The sequence below is a fragment of the Rosa chinensis genome, chromosome 1, assembly GCF_002994745.2.
Source record: "Rosa chinensis cultivar Old Blush chromosome 1, RchiOBHm-V2, whole genome shotgun sequence".
Taxonomy (NCBI): domain Eukaryota; kingdom Viridiplantae; phylum Streptophyta; class Magnoliopsida; order Rosales; family Rosaceae; genus Rosa; species Rosa chinensis.
In genome coordinates, this window is record NC_037088.1 from 3,298,584 (window position 1) to 3,326,393 (window position 27,810).

At 39.9% G+C, this 27,810-nt stretch overlaps 2 protein-coding genes across 3 annotated transcripts; both read right to left on the reverse strand.

The window, feature by feature from the left end:
- Window positions 1-324: 324 nt before the first annotated feature.
- On the reverse strand, window positions 325-4,186 carry LOC112191848 (zinc finger CCCH domain-containing protein 30). Of its 2 annotated transcripts, none has more exons than XM_024331293.2 (2): window positions 3,883-4,186; window positions 325-3,103 (listed from the first exon to the last, which is right to left on the reverse strand). In XM_024331293.2, the coding sequence occupies exon 2, from the start codon at window positions 3,082-3,084 to the stop codon at window positions 904-906; it is 2,181 nt and encodes a 726-aa protein (XP_024187061.1). In that variant the 5' UTR covers window positions 3,085-3,103; window positions 3,883-4,186; the 3' UTR covers window positions 325-903. The 2 variants fall into 2 exon arrangements, with proteins under 2 accessions (XP_024187061.1, XP_024187067.1); XM_024331299.2 differs by lacking the exon at window positions 3,883-4,186 and adding an exon at window positions 3,244-3,396.
- Window positions 4,187-15,220: 11,034 nt separating this feature from the next.
- LOC112177949 lies at window positions 15,221-16,028 on the reverse strand. Its single transcript, XM_024316187.2, has one exon. It carries the CDS (start codon window positions 15,928-15,930, stop codon window positions 15,418-15,420), a length of 513 nt encoding a protein of 170 aa, XP_024171955.1. The 5' UTR covers window positions 15,931-16,028; the 3' UTR covers window positions 15,221-15,417.
- Between the last annotated feature and the right edge of the window lie 11,782 nt (window positions 16,029-27,810).

The following is a 27,810-nucleotide window of genomic DNA, read 5'->3' on the forward strand; positions in this document are numbered from 1 at the left end:
TCCAATAAAGTACTCCCACCCACCCACCCACCCACTACACATGAGTGGTTAGCATCAATTCAAAATATGGTACAAGATGCTATCTCCCAACACCTACATCACAACTTTAAAGATCCACAATTTATAATTAAAGAAGAACAAACATCAATCCCATTGCAATCCCATATATGCCTATCCAAATCCTACAATGAATAAGACCCCTCCACCCCATAACCCACCAAAAACATACACAATCATCCATCAAACTGATCAAAGACAGAAGCACAATGAATTTAGTAAAGTTAGAGGTAGAGCATATTAGTATCAAGGCAGCCTTATAAAAAATGATAAAGGAATCCATATAAATAATAATATAATTGATTCAGTTTTACATTAACGGAGAAACCATTTGCAAACTGCCCCACTACCACAACAATGCAAATCTCAAGGGTACAACACTTTTGCACCTTCCAAAGAAAATAATCTCCCTCCAAAGTTCATTTTGCCTAACCACAATTACAGAGATTGACAACAGAAAATATTGAAGAAAAATGAGGCACAACAAAATACAGAGAGCTCTTTGTTTTTGTTGCAGTCAATACTGTAGTTTCTTCAGAGACAAAATTAAATGAAAATAAAATGCACAAAATAAAAAAATGTGAAGAACCTCCAAAACTAGACTATGTTTTCTAATCCCGGAGGATCTTTCATCCTTCTCCGATTTCTTGTGAAAAGAATAAATGGAAAAAAATTGAATACTATCTTCCAGAACATTTGAGCCAGCCTCTCCACCACCTTCAACCTTACCACCACCAGTTAACACTTTAATTTTAACTTCGATTTCCAGTAAAGAAACCCAGAAAAAGAATATGTACCTTCTGAACTTAAATACCTAGTTCAATGAGTAAAATGAATTCATTTTAACTAGACTACTAGCTGATCAATCTGCATCTGCTCAAGCCAAGCATCCAAAACAGAATGATCAATGGATTCAATTTGAGAATTGGAATTCAAAACCTCACCGGATGTGACAGCACTTGAAACCGGAGCTGCAAACTTATCTTTCATCATCTCAGGTGGTGATTCCTTAACTAGAGATTGAACCCAGGAAAGGTCAGGCTCCTCCCCATTGTTCCCAAGCTCAAATGAAGATGATCTTCGCATTCTACCCTCAGCTTCCCCATTAACAGACCAATCCAACCTTCCACTGGGAGATCCCCATTTTGACCAAGAATTTACAGGAGACCCAACCATGGAGGAGAAGTTGTTGCCAAGATCCCTTGAGCTGAGGCTGCGTAGCTGCTGGTGCGAATTCTCAAGCTGGGCAAATGCTGATAGCCTAGAGCCCATTGGGGAGATTGGCTCCACGCTCCTAGGTGACATCCTTCCAGGAGATTGAACTCCAAATTGAGCGTGTAAAAGAGGATAATCAACATTTTTGGGTGACATACCATTGGTATTGATGGGCGATAACATGCTCTGCTGTTGTTGAAATTGATTCAGTACAGCTGATTTGTGGGTAGGTGAGAAAACAGAAGCAGCTGTATGGTCTGAAAATCGAGGTGAAGAGGAGAATTCAGCAGAAAATAGCTCTTCGAGATTTGAGGGGGTTAATGTTTTAGAGCGGCCAGAACGACCAACAGAGATGGGACTTGGTCGGGGTTGTGAGAAACAGTTCAGTTCATTCAAGAGCTGTTGCTGAGCATCCAATTCACGCAACAAATTTAAATTTTCAGGTGGAATGTCCCGCGCACTAAGTGAAGATCTCAAGCGGCTTGATTGGAGGTTGCTTCCAGGGAGATGAAGCGTTGGCACATTTGGATGAGGCCATGCTACTGATGATTGAGATATGCCATTTGCTGATGGAGACATGGACTGACTGAACGGGGATGGAGACATAGCAGAGACTGATGAAGGTGAACCAGGCAAAAGACTCAAAGCAGCAGCCATGTCCATGACAGTAGGACCAGATGCAGAAGAGCGCGGGGAAGGGACAGCAGATCCAGTTGACACATACAAAGGACGCAGCTCCTCAGTCGTGTGTGCAAAAAAACATACTCGTCTGTTGCAGCTTGTGCCATCTTTGCAAAGCCGGGTTCGGTATTGAGCAGGGTGGAGCCAACATTCAAAGACCCCATGAGCATACTCACACATGTCTCCACGTCTACAAGCACCCTTACGAAATTCAGGGCAGGGCACACAACTATAGTGAAACTTGCGGGGATCTCTTCTTCGGGCGTTCTCCCCTGGGTGAACAAAAGGGCACTCTGTCCAATCATGAGAGTATGCCCGTGAGCAAGGTCGGACCTTGAATGAGAACATGCGGAACTCATCTGTGGCATAAATGCTGTTCTTAATGTCAGGTAGAGATGGATCGTATGGATATTCCTTCTTCTCTGAGTTAGAATTAACAAGCAACTCAGTGAACTTTGAAGCAGGAGAAGAAACTGATTCTGATGGCGATTGCAATCCATTTTCCGAGGAGGAAGAAAGCGCAAGTGAATCAGAATTTGATGTAATAATCGATAGGTGTAAACTGCAGTCACTTGCTGAGCCATCAGAAGCATTTTTTGAGAGAAGCTCCTCAAGAACAGAACGCATGCTTTGCAGCTTGGGATGAACAACAATAACATCAATTGGGCGATGACCACTAGCATCCATGCAACTCGGATTAGCACCAGCAGATAGAAGGAGCTTGACAATATCCATTGCATTAACAGATCCACCAGAAGCAGCACAGTGAAGGGCAGTGCTTTGATCCAAACCACATGAGAAATTTACATCAGCCTCAGGGTGCGAGACAATAAACTTCACAACATCAACACTACCATAGGTAGCAGCAACCATTAACGGAGTTCTTTGCTCGGAAACAATATGTTTTGACCCTTTCGGACGGCTATACCATAGTCCAATCTGATTAATTGACGAAGCATCCTGATCAATCAATTGCTTAAATCCTTCAACATCATTGTCAGAAGCAAATTCAAGTGAGCTAGACAAAGAATCTTCAGTTGCAACGGTTAGATGATTCATGTTTTCGGGGTTAGAGTTGGTTTCAGCGGACTCAGACGAAGTTGTTTTAGATCGTTCAGGACCACCACACATGCTTTAAATAGCCGAAATACTGAAGAACACAAAAAGAAAAACAGATCAGATCAATTTCAAAATGATTTAAACCCGTAAACAATAAAAACAAAAACAAAAACCCTTCATCAAGCATACATGTTTTGAAAATGAACATAAAATCAGCCATTTGGGGCATACCAACATCGCATCACAAATTGGTGGAGAAACATCCCAAAAGGCTTGAAATTTTTACATATGATCTGGAAACCGTCTGAGCCACAAGGTATTCAAAAGGAAAACCAAGCAATAAAATATAAAGAAGGAATGAGTACCAAAAGCATGAGTTTTATAGAAACTGATCGACAAAGACAACCATAGCCTACCTCACATAACGTCTTTAAAAGCAAATCTAGAATCATCTAACAACAGATGTAATCTCAATTGATTTGAATAAAGTTTGGAAAAAAGAAATTATTCTTATTCTTAGCATACAAACAAGTTTTAAAAGAGAAAGGTGCTATCTTTTGTGATATCAAGAATCTAGAACATGAATAGGCATCAAGAATTCAAAGCAAAAATTCTTACACCCGTATCAAATCAAAATCCAGCGTCACCTATAAAAACAAATACTTTCATGAAATAATAATCACTGTAAATCAAGCACATTATTCACTTCACAAGAATATATATTTTAGTAAAGCAAAAAAAAAAGTCTTTGGATGTTCGATTCGGCAATCCAACATATAAACAAACAAATTCTTGAAAATCTAATCAAGCAACGAAATCGAAAGAGATGAAAATTCCGGCTAACCAAACAGGAGCTTTAAGTTGACTCACCGGTGAAAACAGTTTCCGAGAGAAAGATCAGCGGCGTTCCAACTACCAAAGGAGTCCAAATGTCAGAACAACTTTAAAGCTAAGAGAGCCAGAGCCTTAAAGCTTCCATCTCCATCGATGAGACCGAGGAATCATCACACAAAGACAGTGAGAGACATTTCTAGAGAGAGAGAGAGAGAGAGAGAGGAGAAAGTAACGTCTAGAAGGAAATTGAAAATTTTGGAATGGAAATGGAGATGAAATGCAATTTGGAAGTTATTTTAATTTGCAAGGGGGTGGAGGAAGGGGGCATTGAAATTCACAACAAATGGGAGTGAAATGAAGTCTAGATTCAAAGTCAGAATATTTGAAAGTGGTGGGGGGACAAGTGACACCGGTTGGGCCGGTGGAAGAGGCTGATCTGTTCAGTTTTATTTGGGGTAGGGGGTGACTGGTGTAGCAGGTGGGGACGGGGGAGTGGATGTGAGAGGAAGGGTTTAATCGGATTGGAATGCTGGGTGTTTGGGTTCCGCCAATGAGGTTTTGGCGTTAAATGGGAAATAACGGACGTTAGGGCAGTGGTCAATTTTATGGAGTCAAATCCAAGGAAAAGGCATGGAGTAGCAAAGACTATACTCTTAGAACCAAAATTACAAATATAGGTGGGAATGAAAATTGATTTGGTATTTAAATTACATTTTACAATGGAGGATCCATGAATTTATCTTAAAGTAGTAAGATTTTAACTGCCGTATCCAGTAGCTTATAGCAAGTCATAAAGGTTGATTTAGAAAACGTGTACTAAAATCATATACACATGAAAAGTTCAATAAACGTTAATATGTGCTCTTTCATGTAAATCCACATTCTTTGTTCTTATGGGTAATTACTTGGATTTTTTTTTTTTTGTCAGAGGGTTAATTAATTGGTCAGAGTCTTAATTATTTGATTAGGCCTATTTTTACCACAACCCAAAATACATTGGACCATACTCTTAAAACAATTGATGTCGCAACATGAGAAAGTTCCACATTCTATTATTGAGTAATGGAAACCAAGAGAGAAGCAAGTGGAGTCGCCACCAAAGAAGCAACGGTTGAGCCTTCTGGTGGGCAGGTCCAGCTATCCTGCCAGTATGGTACTTGCTCTGGTTCCTATACTGAAGTCTAAGCTGAAAAAGAGGGAACGCCCTAGCTAATGCAAGAACAAAGTTCCTAACAAGACTTCTGTTGTAAGTAAGTCATCAAGTTTGGTGAAGACTAAAATCTCAACTAAGAAAGGCAAAGGCTCAAGTCAAAAGAAGAAGAAAGTTGATGTGGGGGAGGATGGTTTGGCCCTGTTTTCATTTCCTAAAGGTTCTAATAACTCTAACCCTAAAGAGAAAGAGGCTGCAACTACTTAATTTTTTGCATGTTGATTAGCCTATACAGGCAATTGGTGCTTCTATGAGTCTTCTTAGAAGTGCTAACTGTTCATATATCACAATTGCATGCTCGGCATGGGTGACTAGCATAATATATTTCTCCATTTGAAAGCTAGACACTTTAGTTTTATAATAGGCACTGGAGCGCATAATTCTTATGGAATCGTCGTTTACTAGTGTAGGCCTAATTTTACTTATTTTGGTGTGTGTTCTACCCTGAACTTGTTTGGTTCATTAATACAATGAAACTTTCACCGCTCAAAATCAATATAATTATTACAATCTAGGATTTTGCTGAGGAAATATACATGATTTATCCTACATAACGCTTTCTCCACGTAGAATAAGGTACTCCACAATAAGACAGATTAACGTACATCATCGATGAGAGTCAGACCACCATCTGGACTTGAATCCCAAATAAGAGAAGCATCAACTACTCTCAAAGCTTTATATTCACGCCTATATCGCACAACTATGCGCCGGGGATCCAACATACTTGTTCTCGCCATTGGATCTATTGTCGAGAGTTCAAGCACTTCACAACAATCTGATAATTCTGGAGTCAGACTCGGCGCTGGCATCGGCGATTGCGAATTTGTGCGAGCAATGGTGGAAGGAGGGGTTGTGGGGCCAAGAATTGCTGATTTTTGAGTCATTCCCTTACTCTCGAGATCTCTCACTCTCAACAAGAAGGTAGGTGTTCACAGAGTCTACGACCTTTGTGAGGCTTTCACCTGCTTCAATTTTGAGGATGAGAGTGATGCAGTCGGAAGTAACCCTAGGTTTACAAGCAATAAACCTAAAACAAGAATTCTGGAGTCCACCAGAGATAAATAAGAAAACTCTCAATTTTGATTGATAATATGATAAAAGATAGGTTCTGCAGCAGTTTAAGGTTGCTTATATATGAGAAAATAAGCCCTAGGATGACTAACAATGAAACTCTAAAGCCCACGGGTAAAAACAAAACAAATCCAAAACAAACTAAAAAACCGAAAATTCTGAAAAATAGTAAATTGTAGTTTTGAGCCCCTAAATGACCCCGAAAGCTCGAAAAAGCCCACACATCGTGGCATATCCATGAGTTTTGTTCCTGGCATCGTTCCCTTTTCGGAAAGCTATAGCAATCGCGATTCGAACACCGAATGCCAAAGTTGCAGCAAACTGGGTTTTCCTCCTTTTCCACGATCAAGCTGTTCTTTAATTCATACTGTCATTCGCTCTACATCAGAGAGCATTAGGGTTTTGCAGAGGTGGAAGATGAAAAGAGAATCAAAAGGTCAAAGACAGTGAAATTTTCTCGAATGAAGCTCGACAGAGCTATTCTATCTAATCACTACTCGGTTCTAATATTTTTTTTTTTCATTAATCATATGTCTTTACAAATTTGACTAAAACCACACTGAATAACGGAAGATGTAACAACATGTACCAATTTTAGGTCAAGTTTAAAATGTCATGTACCATATTTAAATTTTAGAAACTAAATGTATAAAACTTCGGAGTAGGCCATTTGTCAGGGACTATTTTTAAATTTTCCCCCAGATGTTTGTTGACATTGATGAATGTTTGGTGAGCGATCAGATTCTCATAGTTTCAGAAATTTCGGGTTTCGATTCGTGATGATCCGATCGTTGGATAGTCGTGATATTTCCTTAGGTTATCCGACTGTGAATCTTGGAGTACAAGACTAAGGTGGATGTGGTGACATTGTTGGTGGGCACGGTGGTTTTCCCAACTTTCGCAGCGGTGGTGATTTGCAGGAGGGGGCCAACATACCCAGTTGGGGTTGCTTCAATTGGGCTTGGTGACTTTAGGTGGCTAGAGCGTCTCAAGGCTGGGCTTATTGGGCTCGTAAGGGGACTCTGGGCTTCAAGTAGGCTTGGTCACTTTGGGCTTATAGGTTGTTTAGGCTTTTATTTATTATTTTAGGTTTGGGTCTTCGTCCTTTTTTACAGAAGGATGATGGGCCTATTTTTCCTTTTTTCTTTTTTTGAGTGAAAAGATCGACAAGGAAATCAGACGCTTCATTGTCTCTTTTAATCCTCTTCCGATGTCTAGTTTTCCTTGTTTGGGGCTTAATCCTAAAGGTGGGTTTGTTAGGAGTCTGTTTGGTAGTTTTCTCTTTCGGTTAGCACGAGCTTTATAGTGTACTCTAAGTAACGATTCTAATTTTCGACCCCTAGAAATGTATCATTATTAAACTGCTAGTTGAACTTACAAAATAGTTGACATTATTGCCTCAAAAAAAAAAGGAAAAAAAAAAGAGTTTTACCCTCGGTTTCACAAATAATAATTCATAACTTAGCTTGCAAATTAGTTTAAAAAGTAAAAGCGTAATTTTTGAAATCTTTCTAAAAGTCAAATAAAGAACTGCACAATTCATTATTGCCGAAGTTGGATTATTTTCTTTTTTTCATTTCTGATTCCATATAATGATGAATTATTCATCTTATATAATCACAAGTTCTAATGTGATACCATCGACACAACTTCTGTTATCATATATAACAGATCAAAACCCTGTCGGAGGTGGCTCTTGTTTATTTTGAGGAGCTGTGCTTGGTGCCACAGGTTATGTCTATGGTATGTGCTCGATCAAATGAACACCCCACCCCAATATTTTTGACAATGACTCACTTTATGGCGAATCAAATTCGCTCCCTGAAATAGAACCAAGTTGGATATGCCCGGGTAATGATTTGATATCAGCTCTTGTCCGTGTTCTCGTAGCCGATAATTGCTTGGCAATCCGATAATTGCTTCCGTGGTCTCCATCATATAACGTCAATTTTTCATGTAGCTCCTTCACTTTCAAACTCTAGGCCACAAGATACTGATTCCTCTGTTGAACAAATTTTTGTCCGGCCCTCATCTCGATTCGGATAACAAATCAGTGGACTGAAAGGATGGATGTGTTCTTTTTTATTTATTTATTTATTTTTCTGGAAAGTAATTAAGAAACGCAATATGTAGGAATCTTAAATTTAAGATATGGTTGGGATAAATTGATTCTTGTTTCCAAACTTTTGTTGGTCCTCGAGGCTCATTTTTTAGGCCTAAGGAATTTGAATCTGGCCTATTTATGTTTTGTTCAGTATATTATATCAAGTTATCAACTTTTTTACGCAAGAGAGGTTCTATTCATACCTAATAAATTATCAATTGGACCTCTCAAGATTTTTGTATAATTTTAAGGGGCTGTGACCACTTACCCATTTTTAGCTTAAAAATTGCCCACTTACTCCACTAAGAGTTTTTTAACCCCATTTACCCAATCTAAAATTCATTGACAATTTTGCCCCATTAAACAAATTAAAACTCATCATCTCTCTCCTCTCAGAATCATTCTCCTCCCATACTCTCTCTCTCTCTCTCTCTCTCTCTCTCTCTCTCTCTCTCTCTCTCTCTCTCTCTCTCTCTCTCTCTCTCTCTCTCTCTCTCTCTCTCTCTCTCTCTCTCTCTCTCTCTCGGCTCTAACGGCACCGGAAAAGCTACGTTAGATTCCTCCAGCCTCAGGTCGCGGCCCTCCATGCCATGCCCGTCGTCGCCTCCTACACCGCCGACTCCCTGCCCGTCCTGAAAAGCAGTTTCTGCGGCACCGGTGATGTGGAGGTGTTGTCCAGGCTGAGCCGGAGCCAGTTGCTGCAGGTGGTGGTGAATCGCTGGTGGTGCAGATAAGGATGTAGGATCTCGGTGGAGTAGATGAGGATGTCGGATCTCGGTGAATCGCCGGTTTCCTCCGATCTGGAGACGTCGAGAGATGGTGGCTGTGACGGTGGAGAGCGCCGGTGTGGGGCACCTGCAGGCATGGATGAGGCTGGGTCGGGTCTGGGACCTGTCGGAAAGGGGCTGCAGGTGAGCGACTAGAGAAGACGAAGGCGGTCGAAATCGTGCTGGAGTAGCATGGGTGTCCATAGGGGAAGTGTGGGTGGCCGGAGAAAAATTCTGATGGTTTTTTTTTTCCTGATTTCAATGGTTTTTTTTTTCCTGATTTCGATGGTTTTTTTGTTTCTGATTTCGATGGGAAGAGCTCCTAGAATGGGGAAGGAAAAAAAAAGAAAAAAAAAAGTTAACGTTTACAATTGAACATATAAATTCCATTGATCAATTGTGTCTGTAGTGTATTCATTTTGGTTTTGAGAGTTTACGAAATTCACTTGAGGGTAATAATATGATTATTAGAAGGTAATAATATGATTATTGGAGGGTAATAATATGATTATTGGGGGCAATAATATGATTACTGTGGGGCAATAATATGCATATAAATTGATCAATTGTGACAGGACCCGCCCCGAATTTCACCCTGAAATCCGAGGTGGCCCTGTGGGGCCCACCTTAGGGATAACTCTACCAAAAATTCGGCAGGGTCACCTCTAAAATGGACTACCCAAAAACCTGTAAAACACACAAAAACACTTCAAGCAAACCAACCTTATACTCCTGGAGCCACCCTGCTCCCAATTACCAACAACTCCACTTTCACAAAACACAAAACTCAAAAATACTAATCCTAAAGGTTATCAGAGCAATACTACTATACACAATGATATAAAAAGAAGAGTAAAGGATCAAGCGATCCTACGTTGCGGAAGTAGTGACAACTATACCTCAAATGTCATGTACGCCCAACCTCCACTAATTCTCCTGCAAACTGGGCATTAGAAACCGAAAGGCCCAGGGGAAAGTAGACGGAAAACGTTAGCGTAAGTGGACAAAAATAAACAATTTAAAAGAAAAAGGATTTCATACTTTCCCACATTTATTTCATTAAAAACCGATGCATGCAACAATTAGAAAAAAAATACATTTAGCTTTAAATCCAAGAATTCCAAAACGATAAATCGACTAGCCTCGCTAGTCACCACATTCGAAAACTATATCGTAAAACCGAAATCTCGTTTCTCAAGAAAATAAGACCAGCCCCGCTGGCTATAGTGAAAATCGGACTAGCCCCGCTAGCCAAGCAACGAAAAAATATGGGGAAGAAGTTTCACCATACGAAAGAAGGGAGCCTCCCAGGCTCGGGTCGGAGTGTCCCACACTCTTGAGCATCCCATGCTCTGCTCTTACTCACCCACGAACACATAGTAAGCAGAGAGGAGTACTAATAGGCTAGCTAGCAATAAATATGACGACCCAGGTATGGTGGGTTAAAATCATACGAAAATCGAAAAACAGTAAGGCTTCCCCATAAGTCCCGCGAATAAAGAAAACACTGGTACGATTCCCAACCATACCCGAAAATTCTCGTAGAAAGCCACAAAAATCGACGGCGTGTCCCACACGCTAAAAGAATAATTAGATCATCATCAAGGCATTCCCAATGCCAAAACCGAAGGTCGATAAATAAATATGAAAACTAACTCCATCGAAATCTCATTTCGAAAATCTCTTATAAAATCTCAAATCGACGAATAGCAATATAATATAAGTAGTATAATTCCGGAAATCACGTCGGAAAAATAATTCGTCGAAATTCAACATAAATTATAAACTCGAATCCGAGCATAACAAATTAATATCCGAAATTCACAACCGGTATAAATCATAATTACTTCATGAAAATCATTATTGAAAGCAAATCCACGAGATAAATCGAAATCAAATTCCGAAATCAATTCATATAAAATAATATGTTAATTAAATAAAGCATTAATTCAAGAAAATAAATGCATGCATCATTATTTAAAACAAGAGTCCACTTACAGTACTATTGGGCGACCACGCAAACGAGTTCCTTCATTTAACCGTAGCTCGCAGCATTGCCCTGTACACAATTATATTTCCGTAAACGGCAATCCGATAAAATAATTACGAACCTAAACGAAACCTGAAAATCCCTATCTCCATTACTTCTCAAATTCAACCCAAATCTCTCCCACAACACCAATTCCTCAATTAACATATTCCACAACGAAAACGAGGAAAATCCGACGGCCAAATTTTCAACAATTCAATCACAAAACTTCAAACTTCGGAAATTCACAAATAATTCCAAACTCCTCCATAATTCACCAAACTTCACATACAAGCTCTACAACATATATACAATTTAATGGGCTAAAAACCAAAATTAAAACACTGCCCCACACGCCTCCACGCGCCACCAACAGTGGCAGTGCGTGGGCCCCACGTGCCACCGGCAACCACCTCCGATGACCACCAAAATTTGGCAGCACCATCTACTCAACAAATCCAACCTCTTTCTCAACTACAACAAGTTCCAATTTTACCTGGAAGAGCTCCAATTTGGCCGGTGAAAAATTTCCAGAAATTCCAAGAACCCTAAAAATTGAAATTGTTAATTCGACCTCTACACTGCAAATTGAAATGAAAGACCTTAGGGGAAATGATCTATGTCAAAAACCGAACCTTCGACGCCAATTTGGTGGCCGGAGATTGCCGGAATCGGAAAATATCGGCGTTGACTCAAAACTGCTACAGTGACCGTCCTCTGCTTCTCGTTGCTGCACCTTCCACAGTTCATATTAAGCTACGAAACGAACCCAGAAATGAAGAGAAGGAAGAGAGCTTTCCAACGACATCTTATACGTCAAAATCCGTCGCCGGATGGAGGAGTTATGGCCGGAAGAAGGTGAAGAGGTCGGAGAGGAAGAGAGAATCGGGAGGGCTCGGTAAGTTTCCGAAAATGGAAACTTATCACAGTAATTCGGCTATTTATAGAAAATTATCATGAACAGTAACTTTAGTATTTTGGCCATAACTTCCTCATATGAACTCTGATTTTTACGTACCACATATGCACGCGCTCGGTTTAACGTCCTCTACAACTTTCATGAAGAACATTTTCTCAAATTTTGACCCAAACAAAAAGTCATATTTTAGGGCCCCCTAATAGTACTGAAACGACAGTAAAAGTGAAAGTAAATGCCGTTTACCGTCCTAATGATTAGTAAATCAGTAAATCAGTAAATTTAGGTTCGGGACGTAACAAATTGTGCCTGTAGGGTATTCATTTTGGTTTTAGGAGTTTATACAATTCACTGGACGACAATAATATGATTATTGGGGGGCAATAATATGATTACTCAAGGGCAATAATATGATTACTCAGGGGCAATAATATGGTTACTGGGTATTATTAGGGGGTAATAAATTCAGACGCCAGAATCCGGTCGACAATTCGGTAGTCGGATTCCGGATTCCGTCATCGGTTGCCGGAGTCCGGTCACCGGTCGCCGGAGTCCGTGGCCGGCCACTAGTCACCGGAGCACAACAAGGTGGAGGATGATTTTTCTCTCTAAGTGAGAAAGAAGGAGAGGGCAAAAAAATCCCAAAAATAAATAAAAAGAATAAAAAAAGAATTAATTGGGTAAAGGGGAAATAATCCCTTAGAGTGTTTTGGGTAAATGGGGTTAAAAAACTGTTAATGGAGCAAGTGGGCAAATTTTAAGCTAAAAGTGGGTAAATGAGCATTTTCCCTAATTTTAATTCCCGTAATACCCTCTAACAAAAAATAGACTCAATCCTTGCCGATCAAAATTTGAGATTCCTTATGAATAATAAGTGGTTTCATTGGCTGATAGAAAATAGATGTATATATATCCACTAAGGTAAAATTTCTCTACAACTTGGTAAAGTTGGCAATGAGCACGACAAAATTGTAATCTATGTTCTCTTTTATATACAATTTTTTTTATTTTAAAAAAGGACATAAGAAGAAAAAATATATTTGTATGAAAAGTGAGTGCAATTTTCATATACTATTGGGAATGAATTCAGTTCAAATTAGCTCTTGTGGCCAAGTGGTATGCTTGTAACCCCCTTTATATCATGTGATTGAATCTAAGTATTATGTGGTTGAATTCCTACAAAAACAAATCCTAAAAGGTGATAATTTCTTAGTGAAAGTTGGGGCGCACAATCTCGAATACTATAGCAGTGAAAAAGAAACCAGATCCATGCGAACCAGCTCTTGTATGCAAACAATTTTTACGTACTATTATTTGGTTGAATGATATGTCAATCAATACTCGGCTTCTCATTCCGGCATGAAAGTTGCTGGGCAAGAAGTTATTCTACAGCACGCGCACGGTTGGGTATAGAGTTGTTTTTTTTTTCTTTTTTGTTTTTTTGGAGGATATTATCAAAATTAAAATTATATAAAAATTATGGAAGATCTAAATACCCTTTTTGGAGATATCAATAAAACCACTCATTAAATGCCAAAAAACTCATCTAAATATACAAAGGCATTTCGCAAGAGGATGCCTCTGTTTGCTGTGATTAGGGATGCCTCTCTGTTTTTTTTTTTTTTTTTTTTTTTTTTTTACAAGGGTTGTGCATATGAAACTAATTGAACCTACAATGTCATTTCAAAGATCTTTTGTTTTAACTCTAAGGCCCCGTTTGGGATTGCTTCGCTTTTAAAAAAATTAGCTTTTGTTCAAAATTTTAGATTTTATTGTGTTTGATAAATAAATAAAAAGCAGCTTTAATTGAAAGTTATAGGTCACTAGCAGCATATTTTAGAAGCAGGCCAGAAGTTGCTTTTAGAAGCTATTGTGAATAAAAACACGCTCTGCAGTTGTTTTATGTACTGAAAGTACTTTAAAAATATTATTTACCAAACACAAAACTGTTTTAATTCACAGCTGATTATTCTCACAACATAACAGCAGCAGTTTTTTTTAAAAGTCACAACAATTCCAAACTAGCCCTAAGAACGCACCTACATTGCATTTTATAACACATGACTAAATTGAGAGTCTGGAATTTTCGTGATAGTAAATTTAAGACTCCTCATTTTTACATCCACACTGTAAAAAATAGTTGTAAACAAATACAGATAAAAGTATGGAATGATATTACAAACGTAATTCAATCCTAATATATAAATGAATTGAAAATTTACTAAAATTAAATAAAGAAGTAAACGTAATTCAATCCTAATATATAAATGAATTGAAAATTTACTAAAATTAAATAAAGAAGTAATGAAATGACTAACTTGATTTGAGATTGATAGAGGCTTGCTTGCAGCAATCTCCTAAGACATAAATTTGTCCCTATTCTTGTGCTTGTACCTTGGACGTCTATATTGCAAGATACAACTATCAGATTCAAGTCCTGACAAACTCTACTATGTGTTTCTCTTTAGGAAGAAGGAAGGGGCTATGTGTTTCTCTTTAGAAAGAAGGAGGGGGAGAAGAGAGGAGAAGTGCACGTACTGTTTCTTCTCGTATTGCATCTATAGACAACGGACGAACAGTTACAATTGTCCATTTAAATTCAATCAATTACAAAGAAATTTTCGTTTTGACTCGAGAGCCCCAAGCCCAAAACCCATCTTTGATAATATGTATATTTATGGCACGTTTACTTACTTGGAATTGAAAACAATCATGAATCAGAGACAAATGGAATAGGAGAAGAAAGGAATCGGTATTGATTTCGGAGGATTGATTCCTAAACCCATCTCCCCCCTTCGTAATCAAATTCCTGAATATTCAGGAATCGATTCCTGATAAATAGGTGGGACCTACACAAATTCTGATTTCTTCATGTGTTAGTAAACACATGAATTCTTTTACCCGGAATCATTCCGATTCCTTTATGTGTTAGTAAACACAAGAGTGTTTTTACTCCGTAATCATTCCATTCCATTCCATTCCAAGTAAGTAAATGTGCCCTTACAGGAGCCTAGATCAAGACCTTGCCTCTCTTTGTTCCAAGGCAGCAATTATAAGAGTACATTCCTTCAACTTTTTCATAGATTATTTCAAATATTTGAGTTGAGATTGTGAATTTCATTCTAAAAAGAATTTAGAGTGAATTTTGAAAATTTCATTTTCATTTGTACTGTTCTAACCAATAATACAAACAATTAACCAAGTGTTCCACCAAAAAGTACAGAAAAACATGTTTCAAATTATCAGTGAAAGCAACCAGTTCTTCAAACTAGAAATTATATAAATTCATTATCCCAACGAAGACTGAACTTTGCGTTCATTTTTTTTTCTTTTCTCATTTTGTTTACACAAGTTGTGTAACATAACCATGCCCCTAATCTCGACACAAAAGTAGAGAAGTGGCTCTGAGAGCTAAAACAACAGAAAAACAAAAGTTAACAAACAAAAAAGAAGTTGGTTTCATCTTCAAGGTTAATTTGTTTTCCCTGTAACACACTGTTTTACAAGTTGCTTGAACCCCTTCTTCTTGTGAGGAGTCCTCTTCTCCTCGACGACCTTCACCTCTGTCTCAACCTTGACCCGATCTCTATCCTCTCTCTTCCTCTCAGCGGCCTCCAGTTCTTCCTCCAACTGCATACATAGCTTCAGAACGCGATCCTCTACATGATCGAGCCTCTCAATCAGCGTCCCCTTGGCGTCCGTCTCCATCATCACGTTCTGAAAAGGACGGCAGTGCTTCTCCAGGCTCTTGGGAGAGAAGTAGTCGGCGGACGTCGTCGACGACACCTGTGCGTAATCACTAGTTAGGGTTCCACTGGACGGCGTGGATTCCCAAGAGCTCTTGGCCGAGTGTGAGGATTGATGGATGGGATTACACCCATTGATTTCCTCCAGCTGCCGAAGCATAATGTCCAGGCGGTCCAGCCTCGACAGAATCGGCTCCTCCGTATTGGCCGTAGTCGCTGTCATTGTTACTGCCACCATCACTTTCTTCTTCTTCTTCGATCTTTTTCCCTGCCGGGAAACAAACACTTGTTTCTTTTTCTCACGTCGAACAAATCCGCGCCTAAACTGCTAACCTCAGAGTCTCAAACTAAGAATGAGAAGAATCTAGAGGTTCTATCTGCGTTATAAAGGACTCAATCTACGTGCTACGTGTCGGAAACTGGGAAGGTGTTATTAGGGTTTGGAACACGCGGCGGGCTAAGGTGTGGAGACTGAAGAGTGGGTTGCGAAAGAGATAATGACTTTGTGTGAGGGTACACGTGGTGCATGCATGCAAAGGAGTAGGATGGACCATGTGTGTCGTCACGTGGTGCTTCGTCGTCGTCAGCTCTGCTGTTTTCAGAGACTTGGATCATGGTCCTTGTATGGATAGGGATATTATCCTCTCTCTTTTGACGCGTTGCATTTACTCCCAAAGGCAGGTGGCAAGTTTTTCCTTCTTCTTTTTTTTGTGAAATAATTCAAGTTTCTTTTTTTCTCAGAGAATTTGTAGAGTAGAACCGTCGTTGAAAATAGGAAAATTTCATGAAACATGGATGTAATACACATAACATAAATTTTGATACATACATAGGTTGATTTAACTCAATGCATAAGTAAAGTAGACTTAAACTAACTAGTCTACGAACGGATACAATTAGATTACTTCTAGAGTAATTTATGTATTAATACACTAATATATGATAAATAAGATTTTTTACAGTAAACAGATTGCATGATGGTGCTAGTTTTGAAAACACTCAACTGATAAGAAATGACCATCAAGTGAATACACTAAACGTCAACTTTAATTTCATAGCATAGCTACTCGCGCAGAGAGATTTAATTCGAGTGAATCAAACACAACCAATTTAAGCTTCACAATTGACCTAGAAGAAAAGCAATTAGGCATAAAAAAATGGTCCCTAGCTCACTCCCTCGGACGATATGTGACAGCTGAGAGCTAGCGAAAGATCTTGAATATTAATTACTCGTCACTACAGCAGTGATCCAATAAGTGTTGAGACTTGAGAGAGGGCTTCATTTTCGACACAACACATTTGATAAAAAGTGACAGCTCATGGTAAAGAAGATTTCATCCAAGTCCAGGTTGGAAGCGAGTGTGTTTCCATAGATCGATGTTTCCACTGTTTGGATAATATGCTGCCACTTCCAATTGCATCTTTAGTTTGGATAATATGTTTCCAGCTAAGCTTATGAAAACCTTTGATCTCTTCTCTTCAAGACATCTTTATTTCTTCTTTAATTTTTGTCCAAAGACTCATCTCTCCTTATTTAACGGGGTGTCTTCACCCCTAAGAAAACCTGCCAAAAAACGTAGCGCATATATATATATATATATATATATATATATATATATATATATATATATATATATATATATATATACAGATCCTATCTAGAGCGGAGCTCCGCTTTGAAATTAACTTGTGAAATTCGAGTTTTTGGTCACTTTTCGGTCGCATATCCACTTCTCGACCGTTCAGTTTTTAGGTACTAGTGTACAGATCATCTCTGCAAATTTTCAGCCAAATTGATGATCGGTAAGGTATCTAACTCGCTTAAACCAATGGACTGACTGAATCTGTCAACCTGAACCGTACTAGTTTTAAGGCAATTATCAATGCCTTAATGATCATTATTTTGGCTGAAAATTTGCAGAGACGATCTATACACTAGTATCTAAAAACTGAATGGTCGAGATGTGGATATGCGACCGAAAAGTGACCCAAAACTAGAACTTCACAAATTAATTTTCAAAGCGGAGCTCCGCTTTGGATAGGATCTGTGTGTGTATATATATATATATATATATATATATATATATATAAATTCACCGCAACCATATAAATGAATGAAAATGCAAATAAAAAACTAAAAGTCCGAAAAAAAAAACTATAAAGTCAGATAAACAAATTCGCCAAACAAACAGAACTATTATGTATCTATTTAAGGATATCTCTATTTGTGTTTGGCCCAAACTCTAGGTTACTTGACCTAGTGGTAATAGAGTTTAATTAGAAGAATCTAGAGATTATCTTTCCTTGTATGATTCTAACTCTATGCAATGTAATCCTCTATATAAAGAGGCCCCTATTATCAATGAGAGTACATATCGATTATCTCTCAATTTCTGATTCCCTACAACACGTTATCAGCACGAAGCCCTAGCCCTGAAACAAATAGCCAAACCCTGATTCAAGAAGCTAAAAAACCTTGAATCCGAATACAAAACCTTGACCCCTTTTCTGCCTCCACCTCACACATTGAAGAACTCGATCCCAGGAGTCCAGAACCGGCGGCCCCACCCCAAGAACCGGCCGGAAACTTACCGAACCGGCCACCGGAAGCTCCATACAACTCGCAGCAAATATTCCACCGGTTCACCATCTTCCAGACCTCCAATTTCTACCAAATTTTGGTATCAGAAGCCCATTGATTTGAAGCTTCAGGAACCGGCAGAAAAAGTACAAAAACCAGCCTAAAAAGGCGTGAACCCGCCACCTGAGCTGCTGCATCTTGAACCGGCAGAAAAGAAGAAGAAAAAAAATAGAGAGCAAAAGAAGCTCAGAAGCCCAAGCCCACTGACGCAGACCCCACCGCCACGTCAGCACTCTGACCCATTGCCATGTCATCACCCTGGCCCACTGACACGTCATCACCCTGGCCCACTGCCACGTCAGCAAACAGGGACCCACTGCCACATCAGCGAACAGAGACCCACTGACACGTCAGCGGTCAACAGTCAACGGTCAACTCCCGGTCAAAGCCGGTCAACTATTTTCCGGCTACTTTCGGGCCATTTTCCTGCAACTTTTTCCGGTCAAATTTGTCGGCGACCTATTTTGAGGTATTTTTTTACTAAACGTTCCCGTTTTTTAGAGTTTTTAAATTCAATTTCTCTTCTTTTTCGGGGACTTGCAACCTCCCTTCTTCTACCTCCCTTTCTTCATTATAGGGGAGACCAAATTAAGCCGAACTGTGGGGGTTCGTGCTCACTCCAAGCTTAGAGCTTGTTGAGATCTCCAAACTTGGAGTTTGTAGAGAATTTATGATCGACCACTTACATCATTGTTTCGATCTAATCTAATATCTCTTGGAATCGAATTTCTTGGAAGCGACTATGCTCTGAAATTCCTAATTTTTTGGAAACGATTACGCTTAGAAATTTCATATGTTTTCGTGGTAGCCTATTTCGCTCCGAAACTAACCCTAATTTCTTGTTCTCTTTCAGGATGAGTAACCTGAACAAATTGGACTTTGCTCCATTGGGAACAACTGGCTCTGGATATCACAGGTGGGTTCGTGATATCCGCCAGCATCTCAAGGCTGTAGGAATCTTGGATATGATTCTCGAGCCTAGCCAGGACGTGATAATTGTTGAGCAAGCTCAAGTTTTGGAAGCAAATAGAGCAGCCTTAGAGGCAAATAAGGCGAAAGCCATCATCCTAATGACTCGTCATATGGATGATTTGCTCCAGTACGAGTATATGAATGAAGAAGACCCCAGAAGGCTGTGGGTCTCACTTGAAGAAAGATTTGGCAACGTCCGTGACTCCTTGCTTCCTGACCTAGAAGTGAGATGGCATAGCCTCCGCTTCTGTGATTTCAAGTCAGTTCTTGACTATAACTCGGAAGCACTTCGCATTAAATCCTTAATGGAATTCTGTGGTAAAGAGATCACAGATGCGATGTTGATTGAGAAGACTCTCTCTTCCTTCCTCGTCTCTGCATTGATGGTTGCTAAGAACTATCGAATCGATGTAAATGCAAGACGGATCACAAGGTTTCATGAGCTCATTAGAGCTATGAATGTCGCTGAAAAGCATGACAATATCCTTGTGAAGAACTATAAATCGAGATCCGTGGAAACAGAGCATATTCCAGAATCCAATTATAGTCGCACCTCTAAGAGAGGGCGCCAAGAGCGAAACCCTAATCTTAGGTATACTTATAGACATTCTGATCCATATAATCACTCTACTTGGGAAGGTAACCGCCAAAATAGGCGAACACGGAACCGAAGAGGTAAACGTGGAAAGAGAGAGGGAGGCAATGCCTCTGGCCATGTTGGTGGCGCCACCAACACTAAGAGCCATCTAAATGACGCTTTCAAAGCGCCTTAATCAATGGAGTTCGAGCAAAGAGATGTATGTTCTCGATGTGGAGCGTCTGAGCATTAGGCACACATTTGTAGAGCTCGTGAAGAACTTGTCACCGCCTACAAAGCATATTGTGAAGCAAGAGAGGCTCACTATGTGGAACAAGAAGATCAAGAAGATAATCTAGAGTGAAGGGTTGAAGACTACAAATCTGGCTGGGATCAATAGATCGTCAATTCTGTTTAAGTCTTTATTTTTCCAAGAGATGTAATAGGCAATTTCCATATACTTTGTAGTAAATGCCAATGGTTTAGTCTTTCTTCAAAGTAGGCTCACCCAAAATAAGTGTGATGTCTAGGATTCTGAGATTAGTGGTACTTAAGCGAGCCTTGCTCCACCGACATCTCTCTACTCACCTGGTCACATTTATTTTGGAATTACTGAAAGAAGTTAGACGACTACCATTGTTTTGCATTAGCTAGCATTTGGATTCGATTCTCCTAATGGTTAAGAGACAATGATGTAATTTGTTGGCTTATGAATAAAATTTCGAGTTCTTTTCTTTATGACTCAATTTTGATTCTGAGCATATGACTTTGTGACTATGATGGCTGGGCCATCAATATTAATTCAAGGACATGGAATAGCCCAAATTCCACTTGCCAAATGGCACCTTACTTACAGCTGTCACAAAGACTCTCTACGCTCTTAGGGCAAATCGTACCCTATGAATAGCCAACGAATTCCATGCGAAAATGCATGTAGAGAACGGAAATGAGTTCCTTTGCAATACTTTTAATGATTGCGAACAAAGATGCATCTTAGAGAAGTTTATGTGTCTCTCTAGTGGACTCTATGTCACTACTCGAGCTATTAATCCAATAAAAGTTATGAGAGAATATCTCTTGGATTTAGACACATATTGGCTTTGTCACGACAGGATAGATCATCCTAGTCCTGATATGATGATCCGTCTACAAAGACTTCACATGCACATCCTTTCTCTTGAGTGAAATGAAGCATGAATCACAAGTTGATTCCTGGATTAAGTGTGACCGACGCTGCTGCCTAGGGCACTGCCTCCGTCCACCACCAGTTTAGGGCTGGCGCAGTCCCTATCCATGATGCCATGGATGGCGTCCAACATGGTGATGGCGCCCCAAGTGATGTTGCAATCACCAACTTGCTTCAAATAGCGTTTCAGACTCTCAGGCCTAACCAAAATACTCATTGGTTGCTTCTAAAGCCTCTCGCTCGTTTTACAAAGCCCGTTCCTTAGGGAAATTAGTACTGAGACCGTCCTATGCAAAGGATATGACAATACTCATTCTGTTCTTACAAAGAATCCGTAGGGATTCTGTGGATTGATTCAACCAACTTGCGGACGCTTAAATATTTCATGATGTTGGTTGACACGCAAACACGCTGGTCACGTGTTGTGCCATTGTCCACCTATAAATGCTGCTTATGCTACACTCCTAGCACATATCATATGACAACGGGCTCACTCCCCAGATCATCATATTCAGTCAATTGGATTTGACTATGCTAGAGAGTTTACATCGAAAGACTTTCGATGGATATTGCAATGAGACTGATGTTGGACATTGGTAATGCGGAAACGACTACGATGATAGTCCAGACATTGGTAATGCGCGCCAATCTCCTTATATCCGCTTGGGGTGATGCAATATCGCATGCAGCTATGCTAATTCGTCTACGACCCACTGGCACTCAATGTACCTCTGCGTTACAGCTAGTGACTGGGTACAAGTATCGTACTTACGCATATTTGAGTGAGCCATTTATGTGCCCATTGCGCGGCCACAGCGCTTTATAATGGGTCATTCCAGACGAATGGGCAACTAAGTTGGTTTTGAGACTCCAACAATCGTCCGGCACTTAATGCCCTTGCAAGGCGATCTCATTACCGCTAGATTTACGAGTTGTCACTTTGATGAGACAGTCTTCCCGTCATTAGGGGGAGATAAGAACACGGATGTTCAGCAGGAACGACAGGGATTGTCGTGGCCTGTCCCCACTATGTCTCATCTCAATCCCTGTTAAAGTGACGAGATCACACAAATATGCTGCAAACAAACCTGCAAGGAAGGACGTCCCTACGAGAGGACGTAGGGCCACCGCACACGGAGGTGGGTATGGCGCCAACGCCAAAGAGAGTGGCACTCTGGCGTTACAGGTCATGGCCCAAGCTAGGATGCGTTGGAGGCCCGTGAGTTCGAAGGATACTTTGGCACATTCCAATCCTTTGATCATCAAGACTCAAAATCCGTCTCATGAGTATCTTCCGGGTTATGGTTATCGTTGGGGGATGCCTCAACGTCAGAACCTATTCCTGAGAATATAGAGCTCTATGAAACTTACACTAGTGTACATGAGACGTGGGATAGAAACTCCATCATAATTAATGATGTAGTTGCGCATTTTGTTGCGCATGAGTTTGTTGAGTCAGATGATATCGAACCACGCTCCGTTGATGAATGAATGCCAACGTAGAGAGATTTGGCCTAAATGGAAAGATGCGATCCAGGTTAAGATGGATTCTCTAACGAAGAGGAAGGTTTTCGACCTAGAGATGCTAACACCTCCTAACATAAAACCTGTTGACTAATGGGGTCTTCGTTAGAAAGCGTAGTGAGAAAAAAGAGATGGTAATCTCGCCTTATGGCGCAAGGCTTCTCACAAAACGCCCTGGAATTGACTACGATGAGACATATTCTCTCGTAATGGATGTCATTGCACTCCACTACCCTGTCAGTTTGGTAGTTTCCGAACAACTGAACATGCAGCTTACAAATGTAGTCACTACGTATCTCTATGGGGATCTAGATACGGAATACACATGAAGGTTCATGGTGAACTTCATTTACCCAAGTCAAGTGGCTCTAGACCACGGAGCGCGTTTACAATAAGATTGAAACGCTCACTAAAGTGACTACTTGATTGGGAAGGGATATGCCCACGCGTTTCTATGACAAGTTTCGGATTCTATCGCGGTTCATGTTAGACATGATCTTCATTAGAAGCTCTTAGAGAGTTAAGGGAAACCGCTGAACACTTGAAATCCGAGTTTGAGATGAAGGATTTTGGGAGAACACGATTATGTCTCGGTTTGGAACTTGAGCATCGTGTTGATAGATGCTTAGGCATTTGACAAGGTCAAACCTTCAAGCACACCCTTGATCGTTCGTAGTCTTGATCTTGAAAAGGATCCTCTTCATTCGAAGGATGATAATGAAGATGTGTTAGAGGCAGGAGTGCCTTACTTGAGTACAATAGGTGCATTATTGTAGTTAGCTAAATGCACAAGACCGGACATCTCGTTTACAATGAACTTGTTAGCTAGATATAGCTCTGCGCCAATGCGACGCCATTGGATTGGTGTAAAAGATATCTTTCAGTACTTGAGATGTACGATTGATATGGGCTTGTTCTATCCCTATAGAGAGATGATGGATTCGGATCCATCACACACCATAAACGCTGCCAATGCTGGCCTGCATTCTCTATCCCCATCCCAAAACGATATAAGTGTACCTCTCTAACCCACACAAAGGTCGCTCCCAAATCCGGTTAAGTGTTCACCATGGGAAAAGACCGTGACATCTTGGAGGTCTACAGAATAGACTCTAGTCGCTATATCTTCGAACAATGCAGAGATCATTGCTCTTCACAAAGTGGTTCGTGAATGTATATGGATTGGATCCATAATCACGCATGTTCGAACAATTGTGGTTTGAAGTCTACCACAAGATGAGCCTACGAGCATTTAGGATAATGCTGTTCGTTTTGTACAAATGAAGCTAGGCTACATCAAAAGCGACAACACCAAGTATAATCAGCAACAACAAACTTTCCTCAAGATCAAAGTGAATTATGTTCAATCTGAGGAAAATACGGCAGACTTGTTTACTAAGTCATTGCCCAAATCCACGTTCGAGAAACATGTGGCAAGAATTGACTTGCGGAAATTATCTGAACTCCCATGATAGTAGTCATCAGGGGGAGGCGCAGACATCAGGAGGAGATGTCTACATGTTCACCTCGAATCGTGAAGGGTGTGTTGTGCTCTTTTTCCCCTTCGACCGAGGTTATTAATTGTCCCACTGGGTTTTTGTTACTCGACAAGGTTTTTAATGAGGCAACGAGAGAAGCACCGCATTTGGTTAACACAAGGGGGAGTGTTTAAGGATATCTCTATTTGTGTTTGGCCCAAACTCTAGGTTACTTGACCTACTGGTAATAGAGTTTAATTAGAAGAATCTAGAGATTATCTTTCCTTGTATGATTCTAACTCTATGCATTGTAATCCTCTATATAAAGAGGCCCCTATTATCAATGAGAATACACATCGATTATGACAGGACCAGCCCCGGATTTCACCCCGAAATCCGGAGTGGCCCTGCGGGGCCCACCTTAGTGATAACTCTACCGAGAACTGGTCGAGTCACCCCTAAAGTGGACTACCCAAAACAGTAACCCACAATAGATCAGAGCCAAACAAAGAAGTGCGGAAGCTATTCGTCAACTATGCCTCGAACCACGTACGCACGACCTCAACTAATAACGCCTGCAAACTGGGCATTAGAAACCGAAAGGCCCAGGGGAAAACAGATGAAAAACGTTAGCGTGAGTGGACAAAAATAAACAAATTAACAAGAAAAAGATTTCATACTTTCCCACATTTATTTCTTAAAAAAAAAAAAAATTCCCGATGCATGCAACATTTATAAAACGTATGTCTTTAAAACTCGGAGTCTCGTGAAAACATACCAGTCCCCGCTGGCTAAAAGAATCGGACTAGCCCCGCTAGACAAGTAACAAATAGTAGAATATGGGGAAGGGACGTCACCATACGGGTAAAGGAGCCCCTCAGGCTCAACCTACCCTCGACTACCACTCACACATAGATTGTGTGAGGAGGAGAACTAATAACCTCGACTGCCACCCACGTGAGGAGGAGAATAAATCACCTCGACTGCCACTCACAAACACAAAGTAAGTGAGGAGGAGAATAAGCTACCTCAACTGCCACTCACAAACGCAAAGTAAGTGAGGAGGAGACCTAATCGAATGACCCGAGTATGGTGAGGAAATCATTCAAAATCCATAAAATCCGAAAGGCTTTCCCAATATCTCACGAGAAAACAAATAAATATTCCAATGACGTGACCCCGCACGCCAAATACTCTCAAATTCAGAACCAAACCCGGAAATTAGTACGAGCCCAAATTCCTTCGGAAAAATCTCATTTCCAATAATATTCCAGAATATCTCTAACTTGACTACTAATATAATATGTAATCCAAAAATCATCTCGGTAAAATAAGTCGTCGAAAAATCTCGTAAATCATATTTCCAAATAATAATCATATATTCCAAAACCAATTCCGAAAGTCATACCGAAATAAATCATAATTAAATTCCAAAAATCAATTCATATGCTCGGAAAGTGATAGGTTAATTAAATAGAACGTACTTTAGTAAATAAATGCATGCATCACTTATTAAAAAAAAAACAAAAGTCCACTCACAGTACTATTGGGCGACCACGCAAACGAGTTCCTTCATCGAGCAATAGCTCGGTACGTCATCCTGTACACAATTTTGTTTCCGTAAACGGCAATCCGATAAAATAAATACGAACCTAAACGAAACTCGAAAATCCCTATCTCCATTACTTCTCAAATTCCACCCAAATCTCTTCCACAACACTACTTCCTCAATTTACATATTCCACAATGAAAACGAGGGAAATCCGACGGCCGGATTTCCCACAATTCCATCACAAAACTCCAAACTTCGGAAATTCACAAACAATTCCAAACTCCTCCAAAATTCACCAAACTTCACATACAAGCTCTACAACAATATACAATTTAATGGGCTAAAAACTGAAATTAAAACACTGCCATATAAGCCTCCACGCGCCACCAACAGTGGCAGCGCGTGGGCCCCACGCGCCGGCGGCCACCAAACTTCGGCACTAGCATCAACACAACAAGCCCAACCAACTTCCCAACTACAACATCATCCAATTTTACCTCGAAGTGGTCGAATCAAGCTGGTGAAGAAAGGCTCGAAACTTCAAGAACCCTAAAAAAATGGAAAATTGTCAATTCGATATCTACACTGCAAATTGGATTGAACTACCTTAGGGGAAATGATCACCATCAAAAACCGAACCTTCGATGCTAACCTGGTGGCCGGAATGGCCGGAAATCGGCGAAACCCCAAAACTGCAACCGGAGCAAACCTTGCTTCGATCCGAGCTTTTCCGGCCAAATCGTCGAAAACTAAGGGCACCAGCGTGACCAGGGGGAGGAGGCGACCCTGTGGTGGCCGGCTTTCTGCCGGGTGATGGCCGGACGGTGGCCAATCGAAGGGAAGAAGAAGGATCCGAAAGGGAAAGAAGAGAGGTCGGGGGAGAGGAGAGAGAAGGTAGATTTCCGGAAATGGAAATCTACCACAGTAACTTTCTATATATATAGAAAGTTACCATGAACAGTAACATTCACATTTTCGCTTATAACTTTCGCATACGAGCTCCAATTTTTACGTACCACATATGCACGCGCTCGGTTTAACGTTCTCTACAACTTTCATGAAGAACATTTTCTCAAATTTTGACCCGAACAAAAAGTCAACTTTTAGGGCCACTAAAAGTATCAAAACAAAGTAAAAAGTGAAAGTAATTGTCGTTTACCGTCCAAATGACTAGTAAACTGGTAAATTGAGGTACGGGACGTTACAGATTATCTCTCAATTTCTTATTCCCTACAACAGTATCCATTAAATTAAAAATATCATAGATTGAGTAGGAGAAAAGAATGCACAATTAATATAGAGTATAGCAGGAAAAGATAAGAGAACTTACGTTGTCAACTTAACAATGACCTCCATGCAATAAGATGTTTATATATGTTATTTATAGGGATAATGACCATACACCCACTTTCTACCAAAATACACCTCATACACTCCACCAACTCATTTTTATCCCCACTCACACAAATTTTTTTCTTTTTTTCTCCCAACTATTCATATTACCTACCATTTTCTAAGCAAGTCCACCCATTGAAGTTGGCTAGTCAAGACTATTTACTGCTTTTTGCATTTCATTTCCATCTTTTTTTCTTGACCAGACAAATATTATTCACAAAAAGTCACTAAATGTCAGTTGGCAGGTCAAGAAATTGACCCAAAAAGACTTTTTGTGAACAGTATCTGATTGGTCAAGAAAAATGGTAGAAATGAAAGACAAAAAACAATGAATAGTCTTGACAAGCCAACCTCAACGGGTAGACTTGCTTTTGCCATCTTTTCCTTTTATTATTTCACTATTACGACAGTGAACAATGTTTTTCTTTATGATGGAGTGTGGTGGTCTCATATCTTGAAGTTATTTGTTTAAATAATTGTTGCAGTTAAATTTCATCCTCTATATTCAAAGGTAAACAGTTAATTTTTCAATATCCATAATCGCACATTTAGATCGTATCCTGTCTAGATTGGATTTACTTGCAAACTGTCGGAAATTCAACAAAGATTTATAAGAAAAACAAGAAAAATTGAGAAAAGCCAAAAATTATAGGAATAGACTTAGTAGAGAAACTCCAGAATACTTGAATAGAATCTTCCTAGTAAAAAAAATTATCTATAAGATTTAGAAAAATATTGAAGAGTTGAAATTTATTCTCACAGAGGAACAAAAACCTCTTGATTATTTGAGTAT